The sequence below is a fragment of the Apteryx mantelli genome, chromosome 1, assembly GCF_036417845.1.
Source record: "Apteryx mantelli isolate bAptMan1 chromosome 1, bAptMan1.hap1, whole genome shotgun sequence".
NCBI classification, from domain to species: Eukaryota; Metazoa; Chordata; class Aves; order Apterygiformes; family Apterygidae; genus Apteryx; species Apteryx mantelli.
The window spans coordinates 209,365,460-209,391,822 of NC_089978.1; the positions used below are offsets into that span (position 1 = coordinate 209,365,460).

Consider the following 26,363-nt stretch of genomic DNA (forward strand, 5'->3'; position numbering starts at 1 on the left):
AATTTTAAAATTGGCACTTAATTTGCAGTTTTCCTCTTTAAATTTTGTGATCAACTAACTTAACTTTAAAGCACTGATTTATTTAACTTTTAATGCATTGAATCTGACATTTTGCCTCAGAACAGCTTGTAATTGAATAATAGTGGAGTGAAAGTATTTATATTACTGCAAATTTAGTTTTAGAGCTTCACAGATTAATGGTCTTTGTGGGCGATGTACATTTAAAAAAAATGCAGTTGGAGGCATTGAAATTAAGTCTTTCAGCACTTCATTGAATATGTTTTGCTACAGTGAGTTTGTCCCATTAAAATGGGAAAACCTGCAGTAAGTTTTTCATATTTTGCAGATTTAAGCCTCTGATCAGATGAAATATATCTTTGGCTTAAGGGTTATGAAAATGAATAATTGCTATGCTTAGTTTTATTAAATGGCGTTTATTAAATCAACATGATAAACCTTTAGCAAAGTATTTTGAAATATTGCTTCTTCTTGCATGCTTAAAACTGCTGAACACCTTATAGAACTAGTAGTTTGCACTTATAAAGCTACCTTCCAATTTTAATCTCTTCTAATGAAGGAAATTAAGGAGAGCAGCACATTTGGAAGTACATAGGGAAGGAGATGGCTCTAGTACCACAGATAACACACAGGAGGGAACAGTACAGAGCTACGGTACAAGCACCTCTTACAGTATTGGCGCTGTCTTCAGAGATATCTGGCATGCTGCTTTCTTTTTATCAGGGTTTGTATTTATTTAAGGCTACATATGTGTTAGAGATGCACTATCCCTTTTCTGAAAGAGTAAACATTGATCTAATGATTAAATAAACCTTTGTTGATCCAGGTTTGTTTTGTTTTTTTAATAGTAAACTGAACTCAGTATTTGAACATGTATGGATGTGTTTTTGTTCTTGAATTTGCAAATGCTGATGCAACAATATTTGAGAGATACAGAATTAACTTCCTTTTCTGTTTGCTTTTTTTTGTGTTAAGCAATATTTTGATGTAGGAGTATTTTGTGGGCTATCAAAGATGAACCAACTTAGTTTCTTTTAATCCAGTTGGAAAATTTGACTATTTAATTTTTACTTCATTGCATTAGCTGCTTATTACTCTGACAGAATTTTTATAGAAGTCTATCACTGTCACCAAATCACATACTTTTTCTGGAAGAAAAGCCTTCAAGATTAAAATAGGTACAGCATTTAGTTTATAAGTAAACACTGAAGATGCATTTTTTAATGACTGGAAGAAACACCTAACTGTGTTATGTTCCACAGCTGGGGGTGGGGGGGGGAACTAAAAAAAAAAAAAAAAGATCTGTAATACAGATATGTGAGTTCTATACATCAGCATTTATTAACAGGAGAAAATATACTTGTAAAATGGTATGAAATTAAGAAAAGGGATACTGCAGGTTGTTACATTGATCTTTTGTTGTGCCTGTTGCATCTTACATATTGCAAACTAACATGTCTGTCACACTTGTGATATGGGCTCTTAACCTCTGGTAAGGCTTATCTTGTGTTATGTTACATACTGGGAATATGTAATTGTAGCTGTGGAGAACGTTTTAAAATACCTAAAAATATTGGGGGAGGTGTTCATCCTGTTTTTTCATTATGTAGATTAAGCTAGATTTGACAAACAGTAATATGAGACACCTCTACTGTTCTTTGGGTAAGCCTACTTCTAGATGAATTGCTCTGTGTATACATTATTTTCTAGTATGTTCGGACTGTGATTTTGCAAACTTTTGAATGTTTTCTGTATTCAGTGAAGATATCCATTTGCTATAAGAGAGCAGGGATTAGCAGACTGCCCCCCCCCCTTCCCCTTTTCTTCACTTGGGCTCACGAGGAATGCTTCCAGTTTTGAAGCCCAATGTGGGACTTGCGTTAGGACTTCTTTAAACCTTTTAGTGAGTGGTGTTATATATAGATTTTAAGCCTTAATGATGACTACTTAGTGTATACACTATCTCCAAAGGATGAAGAGCATAAAGTGACTGAGAATGTTTTCACATCTGGCAACGCTGATCCTTTAAGCTGCTATAAGTATCTTTTGGTCACTTGTTGGCTCTTCATTTTTAGAGAGACAGTTCTTTGTGTGTCTGGAGAGTGAACCATGTCAGAAACTTGTCCAGCTGAAAAGGAAATCATGCAGATCAGTTTGATCTCCTAATTTTTCTCATGGCCATGCAAACAGCTGTGTCAGCACAATGGGAGGGCAGAGTGGGAGTAGGAACGAGTGAGCAGGAGCTCAGTGTGGGGGATGTGGACTGCTTAAGCTGGTGATGTGTTTTCCTTAAGAAATCCTTATGAAAGGCCAGTGCAAGGAAGCTGCAAAGTGAATTTGTCCTGTTTCCTAAGACATGTTTTGAAGCTCTTAAATAGGGCATTCGAATGTCTCCTTAGTGTTTATTTACAGCAATTGTTAACATTGTAGCATATTAAGTTTTGAGATAATGTTAATGTATAGTGAATTAAATTTTACCATCTTGATTTAGAATTTTTATTGCAAATCATTTTCTGAAGTTTTAAATACAGTCCTTAAATACATGGTTTCAAAACTAACTTCAGAAATTATCCTCTTGCTCTAGGGCAGCACCCAATGTACCTAAACATTTGCATACATTCAGATTGAGATAATCTGGAGTTGTGTGTTAATTAAATATCCTTCTGAATGGTAGAATTCAATCTGACTAGTAAAATATAATTCTGAATTTTAATCCAGCATGCTGGCCGTTTAAGAAAGACTAATTATTAGTTTCACTGGAAAGCAGCACAATTCCCAGATGGGTAACTTAGAATGTAGCATTGCTTTGGGACTTTACTAAACTTTCTGAATGTGTGTGTCCATACTTGTCAGAGTCCAATACTCTCTGACCAGGTTCTTTTTAGATATTCCATGCATGGAGGGTGTAATGTTTAATATCAGATTTACTTATTTGAAGATATTTGATGTTACATGGGATTTTCGATTTAGCAGAATGATGCAATGTAGTGAAATCACAGTACAAGTGTAAGTTACACCTAGCAAAATATAGCAATTGCAATATGCAGTTCTATCACACTACCAATATGATCCCCATTATAGCTCTATAATATGCTCACCACACGATGCTGGGTGTCCCCAGTCACTGGGACGGGGTACATAGGTTGAAACCAGCTCAAGCCTGTTGCTCTCTCGGAAATTCTTTTGTTAGTTGTTCAGTTTTTATATTCTGTTGGGCTGAGCAGCATCTATGCTCCCACCATGCTGGTTTGGTTATCTCAGGGAGACATTCACACTCTTTTAACACCACGAGTTGATCCACTCAACTGGGATATAGTCAGTTGATCCACCCAACTGACATAGCTGTTTATCTAAAACAGAGGCCACCCTCAGGTCCCCTTTGTGCTGAGATAGTCAGCTTTGTGTGCAACAGCCCTGGTCAGTCACACCCTATGTTCTTCTCTGAGCTTCATGGGCACCTCACCCTTGCCCATCTCTTCTGAGCTTTCTTCCATTGTAGGGGTTTGTTAGTTGGTCACATTACACCAGAGAACCAATTATGGAATACTTCAACTTCTGAACAGTTTTGAAGCTTGAACAACCTTCTTAATGTATAAGGAAGGAGTTTTTGGCCCAATTCCAATGAAAGTCTGTGGGAGTATTTGACAATGAAAATCTACCATCTTCCAGAAGCTCAATTTAAATATTTATTAATATTTCTAGCTAATGCATGAATAGGTCTTAAGCCCTGCTTGACTTAGCTTTTGGGTATGTTCAGGCTTTGTAAGAACTTTTTGGATTTATTCAAGGATTCTTAGTATTGTCCTTCTTGCTCTTAAATATTTTTATTTCTAGCATGAAATTTTAAAAAGTTGACGAATGGTGTGTGTATATATAGTAATCCTAGGAAACTATGCATTTCTATTAGATGGGGAAGTACTGTTCATGTTTTTGTTGTTTTTCTTCTAACACTGTATAGTGGGTGAAAGCTTAACTTTAAACTGAAGTTTATGCATTTCTCAATTGGGTTTTAGACTTAAATTTAGGGATTCTTACCAAAAATAACCTTTTTTCTTTAAAACCAAACTTGAGTAAAGTTCTTCTGTTTTTCAAAAGAAGCCTTGGTTGATATCCACCTAGTATGTGTTTCTTGCAGTTGTAGCACACAGAAATGATTTATGTAATGAAGTCCTATCTGAAAAGTTTATTTGTAATATATATAAAATATATATTTTTCCTTCTTTTACCCATTCTTAGTCAATTGTTTGAAGCTACTTCTTCCTAGTAGTTTTCAAGTTGAAACAATGATTTACTGGAAGAGGTCATGTGAAATGAAGGCATGATATTTTCCCAATTTTAACCTAACTTCCTAGATGTATGTGCAGAAGAGTCCAATTTTATGCAACTTGATCTTTGCAGCAAAATTCAGTCATGGGGAGAAAACCAGGTTTATTTGAACCTGAAAAATTTTGAACTTCAGAGGCATGTGAATATGTGTAAAAGCTTCCCAAATCAAACGGAAGAGTTGTCCTGTTACTCCACATATATAACTCAGTACCTTGTGGAGCTGTCTGACTGGGTGTGTATATGTAGGTATGTGATGAAAACTGTATTCTCTTTCACTCCATTAAAAAAAAAAAAAAAAAAAGCCCCAGATCAATTTAATGCATTAAAAATTGACCTCTTCAGGCTTTTGCTTATTTTAGATAATTTATTAATGCTGCTGTGAAGCTGCTATCTTTCCTTAGTGCTCAAAACTGAGCTTACTGAAGCTCATTATTTTACAATGAGCTGGCACTGAAAGGCTGATCTTGCTTTATTCCATAAGCCAAACAGTGTATTTTTCCATTAAATAAAATAAGTAAAGCTTTCTGTGCCTGTTGTCTTATCTTCCTCAACTTAGTTAAACAATGACACTATGGAACTGCACAGAAATAAAGTTGTAAAGCCTTTAATTTTGATAGTTTGACATGTTTGTCTGAAGCCTTGGTAGTGTCTTAAATGGACTTGATAGATTTAGAAAATTAAAACAACATTTCTGTCAGCTACCACACTGGTAATCTGCAAATAGGAGGATGCTTATTGACTGCTCCTACACCATGAAACATATTAAAGCATCTTGTCCTTTCACTTTTGTAAACTTATAATAAAACTTAACCTATGGAAATATGTAATATTCACCAAAAGTGTATCTGTTGGTTTTGTGCTCATTTATTTAGAAGAAAACTTGACTAAGAACTTTGGGAAAATGTCAGGGAATAGTAGGTAAGTTCTGCAACATAGCTTCACGGCTGAAGCTCTGGTTACTTGTTGCTTCATACAAGACCAAAAAACCCAAAGAAGTTACAATTGTTTTCCTGGAATGGGTGGTGTGTCCATATTCTAAGAGATGAAATGCTTCTAATGGGTTTGTTCCATTTTATTCAGTTCTCGCTAGCCTTTTGTGTTCAGGTCTCCCTTGTACGTGTGGAATACTTTTTCTCAGGAGGGGTATGAGGCAACTATCCTGATATTATCATATTAAAGAGGAATTCAGTCTTCTGTGTAATCCAATCCCTGATGGAATGTCTCCCTCATTAAAGAGAAGGGCGATGCATATATTTTAATATTCTTTCACTACTTTTGAGTCTTGCTAGATAGATTTCAGCCTTGTGGTGAACTCCTGTTACAGAAGATATTTATACGTTCTATAGTAAGAGGGCCTGTCTCAGTTGCTAGGCTGTAGGATCTGCTTTCTTATCTTTTTTTTATCCTCTTGCCTTCCAAGGAGGTTAATGCAGCACAGTTTAGTGCTGTTCAAATCAAGGATTCTTAACTACAACACTTAATGGGAATGTTAAAAGCTTTAGTTTTATGGGGAAATGCAGTGATAGTCTTCCTACATCATAGTGCTTCCCTATAAGAGGACATGTGGAAGATCAATTGGACAGCTTATTGATAGTTTATCTAGTGTCCGGAGTGTTTTATTTTTATTAAAAAAAAAAAATATATATATATATATATATATTCTGGAAATTTGAGATTTATGGTTTTTTTCTCCTTTCCCCCCAAGAAGCCTGAGAATAATTTGAAGTGGTCTAAAAAGGCAAAACAAAATACAAAATTTTTGTTGCTTTCTGGGTAAAGATTTTTCATGTCACTTTGTGTTACAGAAGCTTAAGTGAAACTCAGATTTAAAGTTCACTCTCCTCTATCCATAGATAACAAGCTTCTACTTTCCTTTCATTCCTTTAGCGACTATGCTTCCTAATTTGGGAGAACAATTATCCAAACTTAGAGAGAACTATTTTCTGGCATTGCATATTCTTGTTACTACATCTGTTGACTAGACAAAGGCCTTGACTTTTAGAGAATATTATGGAAGACTATTCATGAGTATTAGTACTCTCATCTTAATTTATTTAAGCATAATACATAAACTTATTTTGTGATTTGAAAACAGGCTTAATTACTGTATTTGAAAGATGCATCTGAATATGCTGTCAGTGGTGGTATTGAGTAATAGGGGAAAGCGTAAATCATCTCCAGTTTAGCAGACTTTAGCAGACTTAAAACACAAGTCCGTGTGTCCAGGGTAGTAAAATGAAGTTTGTTTCCAACTTCAAGAAATGGCATTTTATTTTGAATTAATAACATTTAAAGAAACTTTAGCATATCCCTTACTTCTTTGTTTGTTTTTAGTTAAAATAGAAAGCTTCTGTTTTACATTTGGGGCCTATGGTTCTTATACTGCCAAATGGTTGCTATGAAATTTTGATTGTGAAACACACGTTTCCTTTTCTCTTCTTTCAGTAGCTAATTATATAATTTTCTTTCAAACACTGACTATTTGCTTTGCAACAATTTTAGGAAAAAATAATGGACATTATTTGGAAGATGAAAAAGCTACAAATATTTCATCAAGTGTTAATTTTATTTATTAGTTTGAGTTCATGTTAATAGTAAAACTAAAACATGGGTAGAGGAGGGTAAACAGAATTTAGACTGAAAAAAAAGCCTGAAAGATTCATTAATTCTATGCCTATATTTGTTTCAAATATAGATCTAAGAAAGCAAAGAACTCAATAGATAAATCAACAGAGACTGATAACGGCTATGTCTCCCTTGATGGGAAGAAGACCGGTAAAAGCAGTGAAGAATGTATACAGGCACATGGCCATCACTGTGAAGTGATTAAGCCAGAAGAGTCAGGGTGGAGCACTGCAACGGTAAAAAATACATTCAACAATCATAGTCATCACAAAGTAAGTGCGCATCATTGCTTTCAAAGCAAGTTTATCAGTTTGTCAAATTATGTGTTGTATATTTATGATGATTTTAATGGATTCTCGTTTATTTTATACATAAGATGCTTCTAAAATGAAAGCAAGCTTGGGGTGCTGGGACCAAAGTGATGTTCTTAAGTCTTATTTCACCCTTATATTCCTAGCCTCTGCTTTCCCTTGTCACTTCACAGGTCTCTTCTTTACAAGCATACCACCAAAATTGCATATGGTATTTCAGTAAAAAAAAATACATTTTTAGGGGAGATGTCTTCATGTCAAACATCAAAACACTGCAAAAGGGAAAAGATTAAAAGCAATTCCCATTTCTTGATAAAAGTTGAGGAAATTACTTGCTTTCCTAGGTAACTTCAGCATGCAAAAGCGGAAAAAGGGGTAGCTTTTTCAGAAACATTGCTTGAAACTCCATGCTGTTAATTTCTCTGGATACTATTTCATTAATACTTTGTTTCTGATGAAGAGTGGGGCATAAAAAGATGCAGACTAGAACCTCAAGACTGGGCAGATGCATATCTGCTCTTTTGTGTAGGAGAGTCCTTACTAATATCTAAATGTCCTTTGGCATTCTGTAGTGCAGTGCACAAACTTGTGTGCTATCTCTTACCTACAATTTATTTTAGACCTGCTGAACACATTGTACCTTTTCCTTCCTCTTTGATACTCTCGGCACAGGTCTGTATCTATGCTAAAAATAGGATGAATTTCACATTACTGGCGACTTATACTTTTGGGGCCTTTCTGAACATTCACCTGTGAATCATCTTCCTATTCCCTTCTTTTTCTTTTGGTTGTTCTCTGTAGAAGATGAGGAAAACACAATTTCCCTGCCAATGAAATAGGGATGGCTCCCTGTAGTGGAAAAGATGGAAGAGGTGGAGGAAGTGGTGGTGAAAGAAAGCAGAACTTTTTGGTTGGTTGGTCTTGATTGTCTCCTGGCTATCCTATTTTCATCGTACTGTTCTACAAAATACCTTTTCCAAAATAAATTTTGTTTCCTTATCATTGGCAGTTGAACATATATTGACTGCCATTACAGCTCTTATACTTGACTCTGGCTCACTAGTATTTACTACAGTCAATGATTAATTTTTCAAGATAATATCAAAGGAAAAGGTTACTCTACTCCAAGTATACAAGTTCAGTTTTATTCAAGAAAGGCATTCCATGTGGGATTCCATAGCTAAACCATTACCAAGCCCCTGAAGATCCGTATGATTAAGTCAGAATGGTGGTGATGAAGGTTCATCTGATGGCAAAAGCTTCCTTTGCTGTTGCCATGTAGGAGATGTTCCCTCAGCACTGATTGTAACTGAGTTGCAGTTGTCTCTGTCAATTCCAAGTATTTTGCATTCTTGATAAAATTCAATAAACCAATGATTTAACCCCCCACCCCTTTTTTTTTTTTTTTTTAAGAGTTTTAAGTTTGATAGAACAAATGAGATGATGTCTCTGTTTAACTTGCTTGGAGTGTACACATGTACCTCAAAGAGAAGTTGGCAGAGGCTAGAATAGGCTCCTCTCTTCTCTCATTCTTCTCATCCCTTCCTCCAGAAGACAATGTATTTTGTTAGTACTGCAGAAGACAGACTGTTCTGTGTGTTGCTCTTTCCCTATGCAACTGAAGTGTTGAAGAAACAGAACAACCTGACCTTGAACCATCTCAGAAGACAGTATTCCTCATGCAAGAGAAAGTGATGCCTGATTTGCAGGGGGAGAAAAAGGCTCTGTGTTCATAGATAATAGCCTCACTTCTTCTGTCCTTGTAGCATCTCAGTGATGACAGGAAGACTCCAAAGGAAACTTTGTGGTGTCCTATTTTGTGATCACATATTTTTATTTAAAAAGTGAGAATATATGAAAAGGTTTTGAAGCTGAAAGATTCTTGCTGCCCTGTCTTCTTCCCCTTACTGTAAGGGCTGCTTTTGTTTTAGCTTAAATTGGGGAAATGGAAAGTGGGATAAATTTGCAGTCTGAGTATTTTACGAGCTATCTGTAGCAATTTATAGCTGGAGGAAGAGCTACACACATTAACTTTGTACTGTATGTGCTGATAATTGAATGTTATGGTGTCTGCTATCATAATTTTGTATTTTCAATCTTCTGGATATATTTCTTATAACTCTTTCCTGGATAGCTTTTGTTTAAACAAACTCACATTTAAAATATGAATGCCAGAAATGTTCTTTAGTGTTATATGAACTACCCTTCATTCTCTGAGAAATGCTTGTTTTGATATTTCAATTTCTATTTTATCAAACTTGCTGTAACACTTGATTTTTACAATTGAAAATGCATTAATTTCTAGTCCGAATGAGTATTGATAATAATGTTGCAGAGAAATTTGATTTCAGTAGTTCAGAACAAGACTTAGTATCGGTGCATGTCTTACTAATATTGTATTGTTTGAACTAGGATACTCACAGGACAATAACAAATGTATCAGATGAAGTTTCCAGTGAGGAAGGGCCTGAAACTGGATATTCTTTACGGCGCCATGTAGAACGCACTTCTAGTGATTGCACAATTCGAAACAGGAAATCTCACCATTATAAGAAACACTATCCTTTGGAGGTATGTTCTTTTCCATTGCCTCTTTTCTGTAAATTGTCAAAACCTGTTGATCTCTTTTTGCATCTCTCTATATATTTTTTTCCCCTCAACCTTTTATCTCCTCTATTGGATTTTAGGAGTCTGTTAATTGGAAATCATGCTCATGGGGGGAAAGGGATTTTTTTTCAAGTGGCTGTGTGTGTGTGGGGGGGGGGGTTGTTTTTTTTTTAATTTAGTTTCTTTGAGCTTCATTCTTTCTATTTGTTGTAAGGGTTCTAAAATACCTTCTTTAGATCTCTCATCAGAACATGGCTAACTATTGATGTCTTTTGACACCAGTTCTCTTCTGGAAACTTTCTTTTTTTAATGGAAACAATTGCTTCGTATTAGGAAAGACTTCTCTCTCTCTCTTTGGCAATCTGATAATTGGCAATATATTTTTATTATTTCAGATTTTCTTGATGCTGGTTCTTATTCTTTGGGGTCCATTCAGTTTGTAACTTTCTTGAGGAGAAGTCTCAATAGAAGAGACTATTGACTATACCTCTAAATTTTCATTCCTTCATGTTTATTAAAAGTCTTTTAAAATATTGCTATGAAATCTCAATCATTGTTCTTACTGTATTGCAAAAAGAACACACAAAACTGAAATTTTAAGGGACTAGATGACATCAAAGCTAATAATAGGGATACTCAGATTGAAAGAAAATTGGATTTTTTTTCCTACACCCTTTTTGCTGATGGTATGCAACCTAACAGATATAGGAAAGGGGTTTTTTTTGTTTTTGTTTTTTTGTTTTTGTTTTTTTTTGTTTTTTCTTTGTTTTGTTTTAAACAGGCTATTTCTGCCAATCTTTCTTCCCGGACTGTGGGAAAAGAAAGTAAAGAGTAATTACAGCTCTGACTAGACTCCACTTACAGATGGGTTTAATAGGGAGCGCCTCCTAAGTAAGCCTTCTACTTGATAACCCCCTTCCTAGAAGGTCCAAATCGTACTGCTTTCTGTGATAACTACAAAGCATTGAGATTTATGCTTTGCATAAAAAAATAATTATTTTCTGTTTTATTCTTTCATGTGTTTCACAGAAGCTTCAGTTAAAACAGCCTTCTAGATCCTTCTAAATGTTCTAAATGCATAATGCATGGATCATTTAGTTTAAAATCACTGTCTAAACAGGTAGATACTGAGAAATATTTCAGTTCCATCTTTCAGCAGATGTCTTTTGACTGTGTACTTGTGCAGCTGCTAGGATTTGACAAGAAGAAACAGAAAGCAACAACTACAATCACATTTTTTTCAGCTTAAATATATTTTCTCTTGCATAGAGTATTTCAGAGCTTGAAAACTCTAAAGATGTTGGCTAGGGAAGAGCGTGTAGAACTGAGAAACCGAAGAGACTACGTTGGCTCTGTGCAGCTTTGGCAGTAGTACTTTACACGTTACTCATTTGCTTGTCTGTCTGATGCCATAAAGAGGAAGCCTTCATTTATTGTTACCAACTCACTCCCCCACGTATCTACAGAGCAAATGAAACAATAGTTTTCAAATCTGTGAAATCTTTCTTTGGGTTTAAAATATATATATTTTTAGTGAAGTCAGTGGATGTGCTCCTAACTTCCATCCTACATTTTCTTTTGTCTTAATGTTTATTCGTCAACTCAACTCTTGTTTTAGAAAATGTTTTCATGGTTCTTATTCACTCAGGACTCAGTGGTACCCCATAATGACTGTGTTCTGTAAAAGAATCCTTGACCATTTTAGTTATTATTTTTAAGAAGAGAAGATAGTTCAGGTATTGTCTTTCTGCATTAATGTTGTCTCCACTTTGTGAGCGAAAGGGCTAGAGTTCAGAACAAATAGTTTCTAAGTATTTCTTTAGATTATTGCTCACAGCAGATAAATTAAGGATGATTTTTAGCAAGAACAAAGAACTCTTCTTCAAATAGAAATGCATTACAAATCATATTAAACTACTAATCCTGCTCAAATTTTGTTTGATTTGATTTTTTTTCTAGTGTAGAAAAGTGGGTACATTCTTGAAAGAAGACATAAGAAGTAAATTTTGCTTTAAGAGGGAATGAGAATTGCCAGAAGATGGTGATGAGTAGGAGGGTACTGCTTTTAAGACTATTTAACAATCTTGTAGGAAACCACTTGATTCTGTTAACAAGTTCAAGGTTCTGCATTCTTGTTTTGAAGATAACATTAGATTGTTTTATATATAAGTATGGAGGGATTTGAATGCCTCAAACTTCATATTTTTCTATAGGATTATCTAAGATGTGGGTAAAATTTGAACATAAGAAAACACACTTGCTTCTCAAGTACACTTTGTTAAAATAAATAATTAAGATGTTAGGTATGAATATGTAGATTACATATATACCAAATATTGGGTACGTATACTCTTGTTTATTTTTCTCTCCACCCCTGATATATTTCCTGTCTTCAACAAGCTCACTCAGTCTTTGGCTTTGTGAAGGTATGTTAGTAGAAGTAATAGGGAGAATGTAATTTATGGGGGACTTTGAGAGTCAACTCCCCTGTTAAAACAGGCTGTTAATTTATAAATGTCATTCTGGAACATACTGAGCTTTCTTTTAAAACTAGTTAGACATATGTCCACACTGTTTGTTTGGAAGGTTATTTCAGGGCCTCAGTCCTTGGATGATTAGAAGTCTGTCCCTTCTTTCTTCAGCACCTTGCCCTTAGAGAAAGAACACTTTGCCATATGGCAAGTAGTGAGTTTGGCAATAAACACAGTACTGAATCTAACCAGCTTTACAGTTGAAGTGGGCACGATTGGCAAAGCCTTTGTGCAGTGTCAGTTTACTTGGGACTTGGTTCCATCTAGTCTCAATTTCTGTGGATGGAGCTGAAGAGATAACAGCAGCTCTGTCCCCTACATCCCTTAATGTTACTTTCATCCAAGTTGTTCTCCTTTTGTGAATTTAAATTTTTTTCATGAATTTATTTAAAACATGCACTAAGCAAAGAAAGACACTTTGATTAGTACCTAAGTAGTTCAGCTGAAACCACTAGAGACAGAAAATCTAAATACCAAATTAATTTAAAATACTTTGTGATTGATGCTTTTCTCAGTCACGTTTCTCTATTACAACTTCAATCTGGTGTATATGGCTTTAAGCCTCATTTATGACTTTCACATTTTCACTGGAATAATGAAGCTCTAATGTATTTTAAAAAGAAACTTAATTTATACCGTATGAAATCAGACATTTGAGACATAAGTGGATTCTCTGGCTAGATTAATTACCATTGAAGTCTGAACTAATGAGTTTTAGAAATCTGAAAAATACTTATTTCCTTTTAAAGTTATGTCATTTGATTCTTCATTATATGACCCCTCCTCAACAGATCAGGGAACACAGTCTGTCACATGTTTGTATGGTATCTAACAATGTGCAGCCTCTTTCTTGGGCACTCCTTTAATAAGCATGTAATACTTTCTGATTAGAAAGATAATGGATTGGAACAGAAAAAATAGATAAACATGGATTCACTATATTTGGACTTTATAACTGTCATCTTAAGAAAGAATGTAGAATACAAAAGCTGCATTAATGCCAATGCATATTTTAATTTCAGGATACACCTAAATCAGGTACTAGTTGCAGTTCTCGGTGTTCAAGTTCCAGACAAGATTCTGAAAGTGCAAGGCCGGAGTCGGAAACTGAAGATGTGCTGTGGGAGGACCTCTTACACTGTGCCGAGTGCCACTCTTCCTGTACCAGTGAGACAGATGTAGAAAGCCCTCAAGTGAATCCGTGTGTGAAGAAAGAATATAGAGATGACCCATTTCATCAGGTTGGTATCCACTAATTTTGTTTTTTACAATACACGCATCTTCAGTCTTATCAGCTTTATTGTATGTTCAGGAGGCCTGTGAAAGAGAACTCTGTATTAAATGAAAGTAATAAAGCCAAAGTGATTAGATAAAATTAAAAGAAGGAAAACTTGATTTCTACTACTCAGTCCTTAATCTGTCAAATGAAGAGCATAGACAATATACTGAAATAGCCTTCATTTGAATTGAGTATTTGAATCTTAAACTAAGATTCTAATTCAAACTAAGAAACTAATTCAGAATCTAATTCAGGACAGATACTGATTGATTTATGCTTCCTGTGTCGTAGATGTTCTGTTTTTTCTCCTGCATGCTTCTTATTTATTTGAACTGTTTAAATAAAAGAATGAGGAGAACAGTAAACATTCTTCTGGCCAAACATGTAATAAATGATGGTAGTGCATACACCCATATTAAGGAATATATTATAAGAGAGAGTGTTAATGCTAGCTAAGAAAAATTCTCAGAAGACAGATTTTTTTTTTTTGCTCACAGCCTGAACTTAAAATGATGTATTTGTTGACTAAAAACAGATAGCAATTTGGATTTCATGAGCTCTTTGCTTTTTTTGGTTTATTTTTAGTTCTTTTTGCTTACATTCCTTATAAACATATAAATATAAACTTAAATGGGAGTTCTTAGAATAGGGAGTTGAATTTGTTTGTCTGCAGTAGTGGTTTTTGTTTCATTCTAGACTGTGAATTTTTGAGTTTGAACTCCTGGTGTTGCTACTCCCTCTAGAGGCAGACATTGGAAATCTATGATTAAGACGACCTTTCTGCAACTAATATGTACATTGATCAAGCTCCTAATGCTCTGCCTGAGTTTTGCCAGATATAGTTAGCATAGGACACTTTTATCCAGAATAAGGATCATTTATTAAAAAAAAAAAAAAAAAAAAAGTTGGCCCTAGGCTCAGCCTAAGAGGAGTGTTTCAAACTGCTAGGGGAAAAAAAAAAATTAATCAGAAAATAAAGTATTCCATTAAATATGTGGTGAAATTAAAGATGGCTTCTAAGTAGGTCTTTGTTTACATACCTCCCTGTTCTTTGATATGTTTGAGCAAAAAAGTAGACAATTAACCTCAACCACAATAACTGGAGACTAGTATAAACAGAATGAGGAAAGAGGGATCTCTGTACTCTGTTTTTGTACAGCAATTTCTTTGAAAAGAACGGTTGGTTTTTAAGGAATGTTGTAGGGTAAAAATGTAATGTGATGAGGAATGTGCTCTCCCCTACCTCCCTCCATAAACAAGAATCCTGGTCCATGTTTGTAGAATGTGTCATAACATATAGTAGAAGTAAATGCTACATGACAATATTTGTCAGGCTAAAGGCTTTTCTGTCAGTATATTGCTAACAAAGAAGTATTGACACAAGAGGAGATGTTTATTGCTGATGGAATATATTCCTTGTCTTCTCTAGAGTCACTTGCCCTGGATCCATAGTCTGAATCCAGGACTAGAAAAAATAAGCGCAATTGTATGGGAGGGTAATGACTGCAAGAAAGCAGATATGTCTGTGCTTGAAATCAGTGGCATGATAATGAACAGAGTGAGTATTCTTTTCACTTTATGCAAATATTATATTTAGGAATCTAAATACTGCCAAAAATAACTTTTTTTTAAAAAAGTATTAGCATTATTGTTCCATGGTTTACATCACTCTGATTTCTTTGTTACCAATGGTTAGTTACAAGAGCTACCAAATTTGGAGTGGTAGGACAATAAGAGATGTTTGCATTGTTAGGTACTTACTAACATAGTCAACCTTTGTTTTGTTATTCAGAAGTGGTGTATTCCATTCCAAGTACTCCTACTTAGTTCTGTGTTACTATCTTTAGTTTAATCCTTGTGTAAGGACTTCCTTTTTCTTAGAAGCAAATTGTGAACATGCTTGGTTGAAAATTTCATATAAGGTATAAGGTTATAAAGTGATCTTTTTGATAGTAAAGCAGTAACATCAATAAGGACAAGATTTATTGCAAAATTAAAAATACAACTTTTTTGTTTCTAGGTGAACAACTACATACCAGGAATTGGTTACCAAATTTTTGGAAATGTCGTATCTTTAATCTTGGGTTTAATGCCATTTGTCTTTAGAGTTTCCCAAGCTAAAGATTTGGAGCAACTAGCTACACATTCTGCCACTGAACTTTGTATTATTGCATTTGGATCAAATGGAGACATACTGGTTCTCTCAATGGTGGTTATAAGTTTTGTAGTCCGTGTGTCTCTAGTGTGGATTTTCTTTTTCCTGCTATGCGTGGCAGAGAGAACATACAAACAGGTATGTATAACAAGTCAAGAGGTCTCAAACAAAGCAAAACAAATGATTATGTTTGAGTTCTGTTGATTTGTGAATATTTTAAACTTGTATTTTTCATTGTGCTAAGGTTTATAGATCAATTATGACAAATACTTCAGTGGGTTTACAGTTAAGGGGGTTATTGAGTTGCAGCAGACTGAAGTTTTTCTACAGTCTTAATAGCTAAACCTTTTTTCTGGAGAGCGTTTCTGAGGGAAAACTTGTTTTATTTCAGATTTCTGGCTCAACTTGTTGACCAGCTGCTAGTCATGTCCCAGGCTGCCTCAGTTCTCCAGAGGGAGAAAGCTTCAGTAAAAGAGCTCTGTAAATTTCCAGTTTGTTCCAACAATCTTTCATTCAAAACACTTCAGTTTTATTTCAAAGCAGTTCAGTCTAGACCTTAGCCAAAAGCCCTTTCTGCTTTGCTAGCATCCCTGTGCTAGGAATGGAGACTGAGAGAACTGCTAACTGAAGTAATATACATGTTAATTTATTGCTTGTTATTTGCAATTAAACTTTCAGAAGAGTATCAATTTCCCTGAATAGCTGCAAAGTGTAGGTATTTACTGGTCTGCAAAGGATAAATTGTTTTCTTTTCTCAAATTATAGCCAAAATATGTGATTTAAGACAGTAGAATAGAGTTGGTCATTTCTAAGAATTGTCTCTGGAAGGAACTTCTGTGGTAAAGGCACTCATATGCGAATGGTTGACGGGTTTGATTCTCTCCTGAGTTGTAAGAGCTTAGCAGATCTGTAAAGTCTGAAATTTGAAGAAGGGAACTTCGGCTACATTTTTTCTCTTCAATAGAATAGAACTTTTAAAACTTTTTAGTGTATCTCCTCTTTCTAGTAACACACTACTTCTATTTCTGCACTATGTTAACATATTTTACTTTACATTTATACATTGTACATTACTTTGATGTATTAAAGGAAGCTTTTTCTCCATGTTCTTTTTAGTATCACTGGAAATCAAATAACAGTTGCTTCCATTTTTTCTTTGCAGAGACTTCTTTTTGCCAAACTTTTTGGTCATCTAACATCTGCCAGAAGGGCAAGAAAATCGGAGGTTCCTCACTTCCGTTTGAAGAAAGTACAAAATATAAAAATGTGGCTTTCTCTCAGGTCCTATCTAAAGGTATATACTTTTTCCTACCCTTGTCATATAAAATATCCCATATCCTGTTGTTAGAAAGTTTGTATTCTATTCTGAATTTTTCCCCATGTACACTTATCGTTATTGGTGCACATGTACCCTATACACCTGATTTTTGGTTGCTCTTGGCCAACAGCATCTGCAGGCAGCTAGACTGTGAGAAAGCAAATGTCCAGTTTTTCCCTTGATATAAAGCATGAGTGTGTTCAGTGTGTGTTAGTCTGGTATTACTAATGCTACCAGAAAAGTCTCTCAGGTGAATATGCTGGGTAAATGCCCACTTGTAATATAAAACATGATATCTTAAGAGCCCAACTAGTTAGTATCATTAACACAGTAATTCATGAAGCAAGATAATTTGAATGAATATTTGTGCTGTAACAAGTTGAGTGGGAGGAAAGAAGGGTAACGCCGCTTAGACAAAAATTGCATGAGAGTATAGTTCTGACGCTCAAAACTACATACGCTAGCATTGCTGTTGAATGTCTTGCTGCCTTTCCCCACAACTGCACACGTGAATTTTATCTCTTCTTATGCCACCACAAATGTTTGTATAATTGCGGTGAACAAAAACCAGTTGTATCAGACCCTGTCTAACAGTGGTCAGAAGTAGGTGTGTAGGGAACTGATCAAACTGAAAAATAACCTGTTGAGAATAGTAATTTTCACCTCCATCTGTTGCTTTACTTGGTTCGCTGGGCAGTAGCTGTGTAAATGCTTGTGCTAGTGCAAGGAAAGGAGTGGAGAGACAAGCAGCTGGTGAACAAGGCCAACTTCTCTCAATGGTGGTGCTGGCATATACTGACTTAGCATTTGTCCAAAATGTGCCTGCAGATTACCTTTCAAAGAGAACAACAAATTCAGTAGTTGGTGTTCTTTAGGATGAGTTGTGCACATGAATATTCAATTCCTACCTTTATTCTCAGGCCTGGTGTTCTTCAGGATTCGGTGGTTGAGAACGATCAGTCTGATGTTACCATCATATAATATAATAAATAAAAAAAAAGTCTGTGTGTATGTGTATACATACATATGTGTGTGTGTATATATATATGTATATGGGTGTTTGTGTCTCTATATGTATATACACCTGTATCCATCTGTGAAGATGTGAGCTGGCATATGCACACATCTTGAGCCTCACAGAGGCTCAGCGTAAGCAGTGTATGCCTACCCATAGTACAAATTTGCACTTAAATTTTTTTGGTAATTAAGCTTAACTATCTCTTGCTCTAAGTGTATTTTGAGTAATGATTTACCTTGCATATGTACACCTTCTGTTGTTCTCACATTCATGCAATTATACAGTAACATGTGCAGAGAACAAAGTTGGGAAATAGAAATGTATATTGTAACTTATATGTGTTTCAATGCAGCAGAGGATGTTTAGTTCTTTAAGAAAAACACTTGAGAAAAAAACTCTGTGTGTAGAAACATTTCATTGTGCCAGTAAGTGAGAAAAAGATGATTGAAAACAGTGAGGTTGCACTTCTCAAGACAGTCTGCTTGTTCTGCAGTTTCCCTCTTGCTCTGTGAAAATTCTCATGTATGAGAGAATTATATTCTGATTACACCTACCGCAATGAGATTGTGGTTTACAACCAAGGGTTTTTTTGCATCATAAAGATGCAAGCAATGAAAAATAACCATCGTGTGAAATCATATCTTGATGCCCCATTGCAATCTGGTGTCCAAAATCCTTTGTCAGCACTGGTTTGATACTTGGTAAGGTCCAATGCCATATGAAATTTGTTATGTCAGAGAATATTGCCTAAATGTAAACTACTTCACATGGCAAAGGAGCTGACTGAAAAAGTTAAGTGATGAATGTTTTCTTTTCTTGTAGTTTTCTTGAGATGCATATATTTGAATTAATCTCATATTCCTTTGAGGGTATTCAAATGTAGTTATATTATTTGGTTCTAATATGGTGTTTGGAACTTAGATTACAAAACTGCAAGCCATGATGAAACTTCATTCAAGGTGGAAATCCAGCTGGATCCACCAAATACCAGCACTGACTAGGTAATTTTTCACTCACATATGAGCATCTCCCTTACTTTCAGCGTCGAGGTCCTCAACGCTCAGTTGATGTAATAGTTTCGTCTGCCTTCCTACTGACCATCTCGGTTGTATTTATCTGTTGCGCACAGGTAAGGAAATCTTAATTGCATAGAAACAGCCATGACTTAGATATCTTTTGAAATAGTAGACTGCCTTTTGCATGATGATTCCTATTAGCATAAAAGACCACAGTGAAAATGAGTAGCAACTGTTAGAGCTTTTCAGAAGATTAAGTTCCCTTTATATTGTTTGTACCTATTTTAGAATATTAGGTTAGCCACTCTGTAAAAGCTGAAGAAACTTATTGGCAGCATAATTACTAGCATGGTATAATTATTTTTCTAATCTGTATTCTCTTTCATTGTCCATCTTGATTTTTGGAAAATAGTGATTTTTGTAACATTTTGCATCAAAACCTACTTTTGCAACCCCCCACAAAAATAAAATTTGAGATTGACTTTGGTCAATGATTTCTTTGTGGAAAGTAGGAAAGAAGGTTGTTGGCTGTGTTAGCCTGCCCTCTAGTGGAATATCTTGTGGTAAGGAAACTTTTGCTTAAGTAGAATTTCAATACTTAAGAAGATTGTTTGCTTGAGCTTCTGTTTCAGTGTACAGGGAAGCTTCTGAATGACTTTTGGTTGTATCTTTTTTCCACTTCCTTCCCCAGTTAACTCTAATGTGTTTTACTGGTAGCTAACTATAAACATTTTAATAAAAAAATAATTTAGTAATGATTCTACTTGTATTCAATTTTCCATGTAAATCAGTACATTTGAAGATGTATTTTATTTTTCATTCTGTGCAGTGTCTTCACAAGTTTGAACTGGACTTTAAAATTGTCTTTGTATGTTTTATTTTTGTTACTTTAGAGATATGAAAAAAGACATGTGCCTTTCAGAGTATACCTTTCTCAAACCTCAAACCTTTCTAGGAAAAGCCTATCTTTAACAGAATGTCGATTTTTAATTTTACTTCAAAAATCTTTTATGCCTAAAAATAACCACAATACTACTGGCGAATTCTTCCTTGAAGTTGGACGGTATATAACTCTTTTCATGTTATAACATAAATATTACTCTAAATTCAACTTTGATTTTTCTTTTACTTACAGCTACTTCACATGCATGAGATCTTCCTTGATTGTCACTACAATTGGGAGCTAGTAATTTGGTGCATTTCACTCACTCTTTTTCTCCTAAGATTTGTTACTCTTGGATCTGAAACCAGTAAAAAATACAGCAATACCTCAATATTACTTACTGAGCAGGTGAGAGTGTATAGACTTTTGTGTTTCTATCTAAACAATTTGTTTTATCTAGTAGACCGTAAACATGCATTTTAGATACATTAACATAGTCTGGATTAGGGAGTTTAGTATGGTGTAGTGAAACAAGTTATTCAAGATTCTGCAGCTCAGGTTCTGTAAAAAAGTGTATGTGACTGTTTAAAAGCCACATTGAACCTTGAGATGGCCATATCCTGTTTTATCTTTAAGTGAGCATGCTTAGAGATACCAGTGTGTGTCAAATGATATAATTGAAGCTCTAAGAGAACACAAACGCAGAAGGTAGCTTTTAAATAAGAGTGGAAAAAAAAACAACAACCCAAATTCAAACTGTTGGATGAGATGGTAAAATATTTGAAAACAAACTTACCCTCTACCGAGTGGGTCACTTTTTCCAGTCTAGCGATTTTGACTGCTAGGTTACATGGCTCCATATAGTCTCCTGGATTCCTTGGAAATCTGTCTCCCTTCAGTCGTCTGTCAAGCTTGTCTTTGGGTCTACTTTTCTTCTCAGAAGTGTTTTAGTCTTCATTTATGCTGCAAACTGCCTTTCTGCTCTGCCTGGTATTGGTGATAGTTTTCCAAGCTAAACATATTCAGTTAAGCAGGTAAGAAGCAATCTCTTTCTGCTTTGAGAGGATTCACACTGATGTGAAACACAGCATTCAGGATAAGGTAAACAGGCAGCCCTTCTCACTGCCCAACCTCATCATCTTTAATAAAGTAGAATGAATTCCTATTGAGCAAAATGTCTAAGCAGTCATCTGCACCATCTATCGCAAGCTTCAGGGTCTCATGTGGAAGATTTTGTTCTCCAACTTAAACACGTTTCCTGTAGGAAACCTGTGAAGATTTCTTGTAGTTTAAGTTTCTGCTGCTTAGGTCAATTATGGTGAAAGCTAACAAAATAATTTATGTCTAAAAAATCAATACAAGTCTCATTTATATGAAGCTTCTCAGTACACATCTGCCATAACTTCTTGTGCCGCAGGATTTTTCTAATCTCTTAATATCTTGAGTTTGGGGAGATGGTGGGATGGAGTGGGATCTTAGAGGAAGACCTTAAATGTTCAAGATATTCAGAGTAGGATAACAATGAATGTTCTTGTTCATATGGAAAATCACAGGAAGGTGTTTTTTGTTTGTTTGTTTTGAGCAACACTCAGCATAAATATCATGGTATGTATGCAGTTTAACTACCAGCTTGCAAAGTAAAGTGGTGTTAAGACATTTACTTAAAGTTGCAGAGTCTCACATATTATTATCATTTTAATCATAACCTTTAATAAATACACAAACCATTCCTTTGCTCTGGGAGTTCTTTGCGCTCAATAGCAAAAAATAATTTCTGTTACTAAAGGAACTCCAAGCTGATGGCTAGCCCGCCTGTTCAATTTTTCTGATGAAAGTAACATGGTATGTTAGTGCTATTTAGTACTTTTTTGGCTCTCATTTTAAGATCTTAGTTTACATTATTCTTAAAAAGTAGCTCAGTTCTACTCAAACAGAATAGATGTTTAACCTAGGAGTAAATGTACAAGCACTTGAGATGTGCAGAGAGAAACTGATGTGAAACTTAATGTCTGTATGGATTTGATATTCTCTTGCCCGGCATTACTTCTCAAAACTGAAGCAGGCTGTTACTTGTTTTTATGTCTGTTTCTTCAACTGGGCATTCTTGATTTCTCTTCCTCAGGGTTGTTTGCTTCTCAAGGGTAATATGGAGTGTGAAAATCTGAAGAGTTTCACAAGGGGAAACTCATTTGCTTTCCAGTAAATATGGTGACTGTTGTCATACTTGCTCCCTGCTTTCCTGTTTTTTTTTTTCTTTTTTTTTTCTTTAAGATGGGCAAAAGAGGCTTGGAAAAAGGCTGTATCTATCTGTTCCCCTTTGAGGCTGTATAGCAAGGCACATACCTCTAACTTCCCCACGCTCCCCTGGCCACCACCACCAAGTTGAAAGATTTGGGCAGGCTTTCCCCCAAGATACGGTCCTCCATTACTTGTTTGTAACCATGGATAACCTGACTTTGCAATGTCTGCACATGTAGCTGAGGCAACCAGATGTAGGATTTTAGTTTGTGGAGTGCAGCTACTGCTTTAATAGCCTTTGTGCATCATACCTAGTGGGTTTGACTGTGCAGTTTAGAGTGATCCTCCAGTTCCATAGCTGCGCATTCCTGAGATTGGAGAGCTCTGCATTGTTCTCTGGATCCTCAGAGTATAAATAATCTAATGTCCCAGTGAAGTTTGTGTCCTCTGGAGTAAAAGTGGAGGGAAATTTTGGGAAACGGATTGGAAAAAATTCAGAATTTCTAGTCTATGTTTTGCTTTCATAGGTTTTTATATGATGCTATTCATGAGAGTCAACTCTTAAACAGAAAAATGGATGAGGCATTTGGGCTTGTTCATTGTAACTAAACCATAAGATTCTACCATCTGTATAAAACTGAGTTCACCCCAAATTTGTAAGGCTCATGGCTGAATGTTTTAAGCCAATGTAGCCATTGAAAGAAGTAGTCTTGTTATGTCCCCAGGACTTAAGCATTTATTTCAGAAATTGTTGGATCATCAGACACTTAGTTTTGTATTGAATCCAATTTATCCTATTATAATTCCCCCCCCCCCCCCCGCAAAAGGTCTGAGAGCTTTATGAAATGGAAACTAGAACAAATACACATTTCACTTCACAGTTATTTCTCAGAAAATAAAAAGGATACACGTTGCCCTAGTTGGAACACTGACTCATTTTGGAGGAGTTGTTCACACTGGCTGGAGACAACACTATCTTTAACTTCTCCTTAAGAAAGACTTGTAAAATTCTGACGTTTTGACCTTTCATAACAATAGACTGGCACTCACTTAAATTCAGTTGATTATAGTGGAATAAATACTGTAAGTGTCTATCGTGTGCAGGGGGTGGGGCACATATGAACTGTTGTGCTCCAAAATCAGACTTTAGTGGAATTAGGCTTACTGAAAATTGATGCAACTTAAAAAATAAAAATAAATAAATAAATAAAAGCCCCATGGACAAAATAAAATTTGCAAGTTTTACTTTCTGTCAACCAAATTCCAACAGCTTCTTCCTGCTCTAGGTTCAGCCTCTGCATTTAATGATTAGGAGTCATGCTGGGAAACTAAAAGACCTATCGTTTTTAGATTAAGGCATTTTTTTGACTGCATGCTATCTGTCTGTAATTTTTCAAGTCCTTCTGAATTTTTTTACCTTGTTGTGTAAAATACAAAGCATGTTATGTTCAAAGTTGTCGTCTTGCCAAGTTCAGCCATGAAATAGGTAGAGTAGATGGCTGTGCATATAGATGTTCAGCCTCCCCTCATATTTTAAAGTATGCTGTTGAATACTGAAGACTGTGTCATTTTTTTCATAAACTAAGAATGAAATCATGTAACTGTCAAAAGATATGTGAACCTTCCTAGGATTCATTAGCTATCACTTTTTCAGAGTTGCTAAGAGTTTTCAGAGTCTTAGTTTATTCCTGTTTTTAGACATTTGTGTTGCTGAAATCAGTAGATTTATATTTAAGGTCTGGAATCCCTTTGCCTCTAAAAATGGAATCGGGAGCCCAACACACCTTGGAATGTTTTAGACATACTTTTTGATTTTAATCTCATTGTATAAATTACAGTGACCTTTTCAGGGACAACTTTTAATATTAAGTTACTTTGTTTAGATGTCCATTGTCCTTATTTCAATAATCAACTTAGAACAAGACCCTTATAGCATTGTTTTATTTCTGTAACTTTGCTGCTGTAGCTTGGTAAGAGTCTCTGTCTGCAGGACTACTTCAAAGTATTGCTAAGTTGCTCACTTTTTATTTTGTTGAAGGTTATAATCTTAAAATAAAAAGTTCATACCTTATGAAGTTGAGCTATTTTTCCTTTGATTTACATTTATTATGCATTAAAAAATAACCAACCTTTGCCTAGTCTAGGATAGCAAAAATGTGTCATTCTGGAATGAAGCTGATGCTTCAAAATTACTAGAAGGCCAAAAGAGAGTTAATTTGTGCTCTTGGCTAAATTTTCTCAGAGACGGTGGCCTAAGAAAGTCTGGATTGCACAAGTATTGAAATGATCAATATTCTCTTCTCCTACAGCGATAGTGTTTAATTTTTCAAGATTCCGGAAAGGTGATTTTTCTGTGCTTAAGTTGTCCATGAAGTACTCAATTATACCATTTAAAAAAATATATATATGTACCTTAGCAAAATTATGTCTTATTTCAGTCGATTCAATAACATTCTTGGAATGTTAAGCCTGTAAGGTCTGCATCCTAATTTAATAGCCTCTGGAAATGAATCGGCAAATGTCAGACACTTATCAAAGAAGGAAAAAGAAATCATGCAGACCCTGAACACCTACTTGTGTTTTTCTTGCCTGATTTGTGGATAAGTGACACTAAAGTTTAAAGTTGTTGCTGTAATAGTGTCGAATGTATTTTGTTATGTTATAGAAAATTGTATTTTTCTACAGTGTTGAGCTAGTATTTGTTCTTTAATATAAAAAGGAAAAAACTTGCTCGTTTGCAGAAATGTCATTACTGTTCTATCATATGGTTATTGAGTAATCACTTGATCTTATTATTAAATGTTTCTAAATGAATTCCTGTTAATTCTAAGTGGTGATACTCATATTTTATTTAAATCAGATAAACTTGTACTTGAAAATGGAGAAAAAACCTAATAAGAAGGAGGAACTGACACTAGTGAACAATGTTTTAAAACTTGCTACTAAATTATTGAAGGTAAGATTTAACATAGCATTAGTATTGTGCATAACCAAGAAGTAGAACAGATTGCTTAATGACTCACTTGTGTTACTTCTACAGGCAGTACAGTATGCTTTGGTTTAAGTCTACTCTACTACTCACAGTGACGCACTTGTTCATACGCTTGTCTATTATGTTGCTATCATTGTGGATTGCAAATAATTATTAAATACAATAAGTTTTATTCTTTAAGACCCCATGAGTAGAGTGAGAGGAAGTAATTTAGGATAGACAAGATGATGAACTCTCAGGAAATAAATGATGCAATTTTGTTGTCTGTTTTCAGACACTGTCTGGTTTTAGTAATAAGCTGGAGAATTTGAATTCTTCCACAAACATAATTCCCCTTGAAAACTGTTAGTGGTTAGTGTTTCAAATTAAATTAGATTGTCCTTAATGTCTTCTTTACTTACTGTCACAGAAGAATCCTTTTGGAAGATAGAGATTGTTACATAGGTCCATTTATATGTGACTGAAAGGTATTTGTGTTTCATTTAATGTAATTAAATATTTTTAAGTCAAACCGTGTCCTCTAACTATTGGGCAAATATTTTTTGCATGTTTGCATGGGATTTCACTGATTAGTAGGAGAGGTTTTTTGCGTATGTCATATTGCCTGTTTGCCAACTAACTGCATTTGGTGGATAGAAAACTTCTCTGTGTTGAGAGAACACATTTTCTTTATTCCTTCTCATTTCTAGAATGCTGGTGAAGAATCATCTTTTTTTCACTTATCTGGGGCCTAGAGCATTGACAAGCTTAGGGCTTTAATATTATTATTTGAACAAAGCAGTGGTTGCAGTTCTCAGGAAGACACGTTTGATCCTAAATTGCCTTTGCTAAGTGTTTCTGTTCTTCACACGCACAGATTTTTTTTGTAATTTAGCAATAATGCTGTTTAGATTTTTCACTTGTCTGGGAGCTTAATTCTTGTTCCAGAACTGTTTCCTTCAGACCAGAAAATTTCCCTTATCCCAAAATTTACTTCAGGGTTACCTGATGAAAACCGTTTTTATTTTACACTTGACTTAAGAGGTATGGTATGGTGGTATGAAGAG

At 35.1% G+C, this 26,363-nt stretch overlaps 1 protein-coding gene across 1 annotated transcript in view; it reads left to right on the forward strand.

The window, feature by feature from the left end:
• Nucleotides 1–26,363, forward strand: part of PHTF2 (putative homeodomain transcription factor 2) — a 73,571-nt gene that overhangs the window by 42,188 nt on the left and 5,020 nt on the right. Inside the window, exons 7-16 of the mRNA XM_067316826.1 lie at nt 578–742; nt 7,040–7,241; nt 9,693–9,851; nt 13,441–13,659; nt 15,127–15,255; nt 15,718–15,990; nt 17,015–17,146; nt 19,231–19,317; nt 20,340–20,495; nt 25,186–25,281. Of these exons, the coding sequence (XP_067172927.1) occupies nt 578–742; nt 7,040–7,241; nt 9,693–9,851; nt 13,441–13,659; nt 15,127–15,255; nt 15,718–15,990; nt 17,015–17,146; nt 19,231–19,317; nt 20,340–20,495; nt 25,186–25,281 (1,618 nt within the window). The remainder of the gene's footprint in view (nt 1–577; nt 743–7,039; nt 7,242–9,692; nt 9,852–13,440; nt 13,660–15,126; nt 15,256–15,717; nt 15,991–17,014; nt 17,147–19,230; nt 19,318–20,339; nt 20,496–25,185; nt 25,282–26,363) is intronic.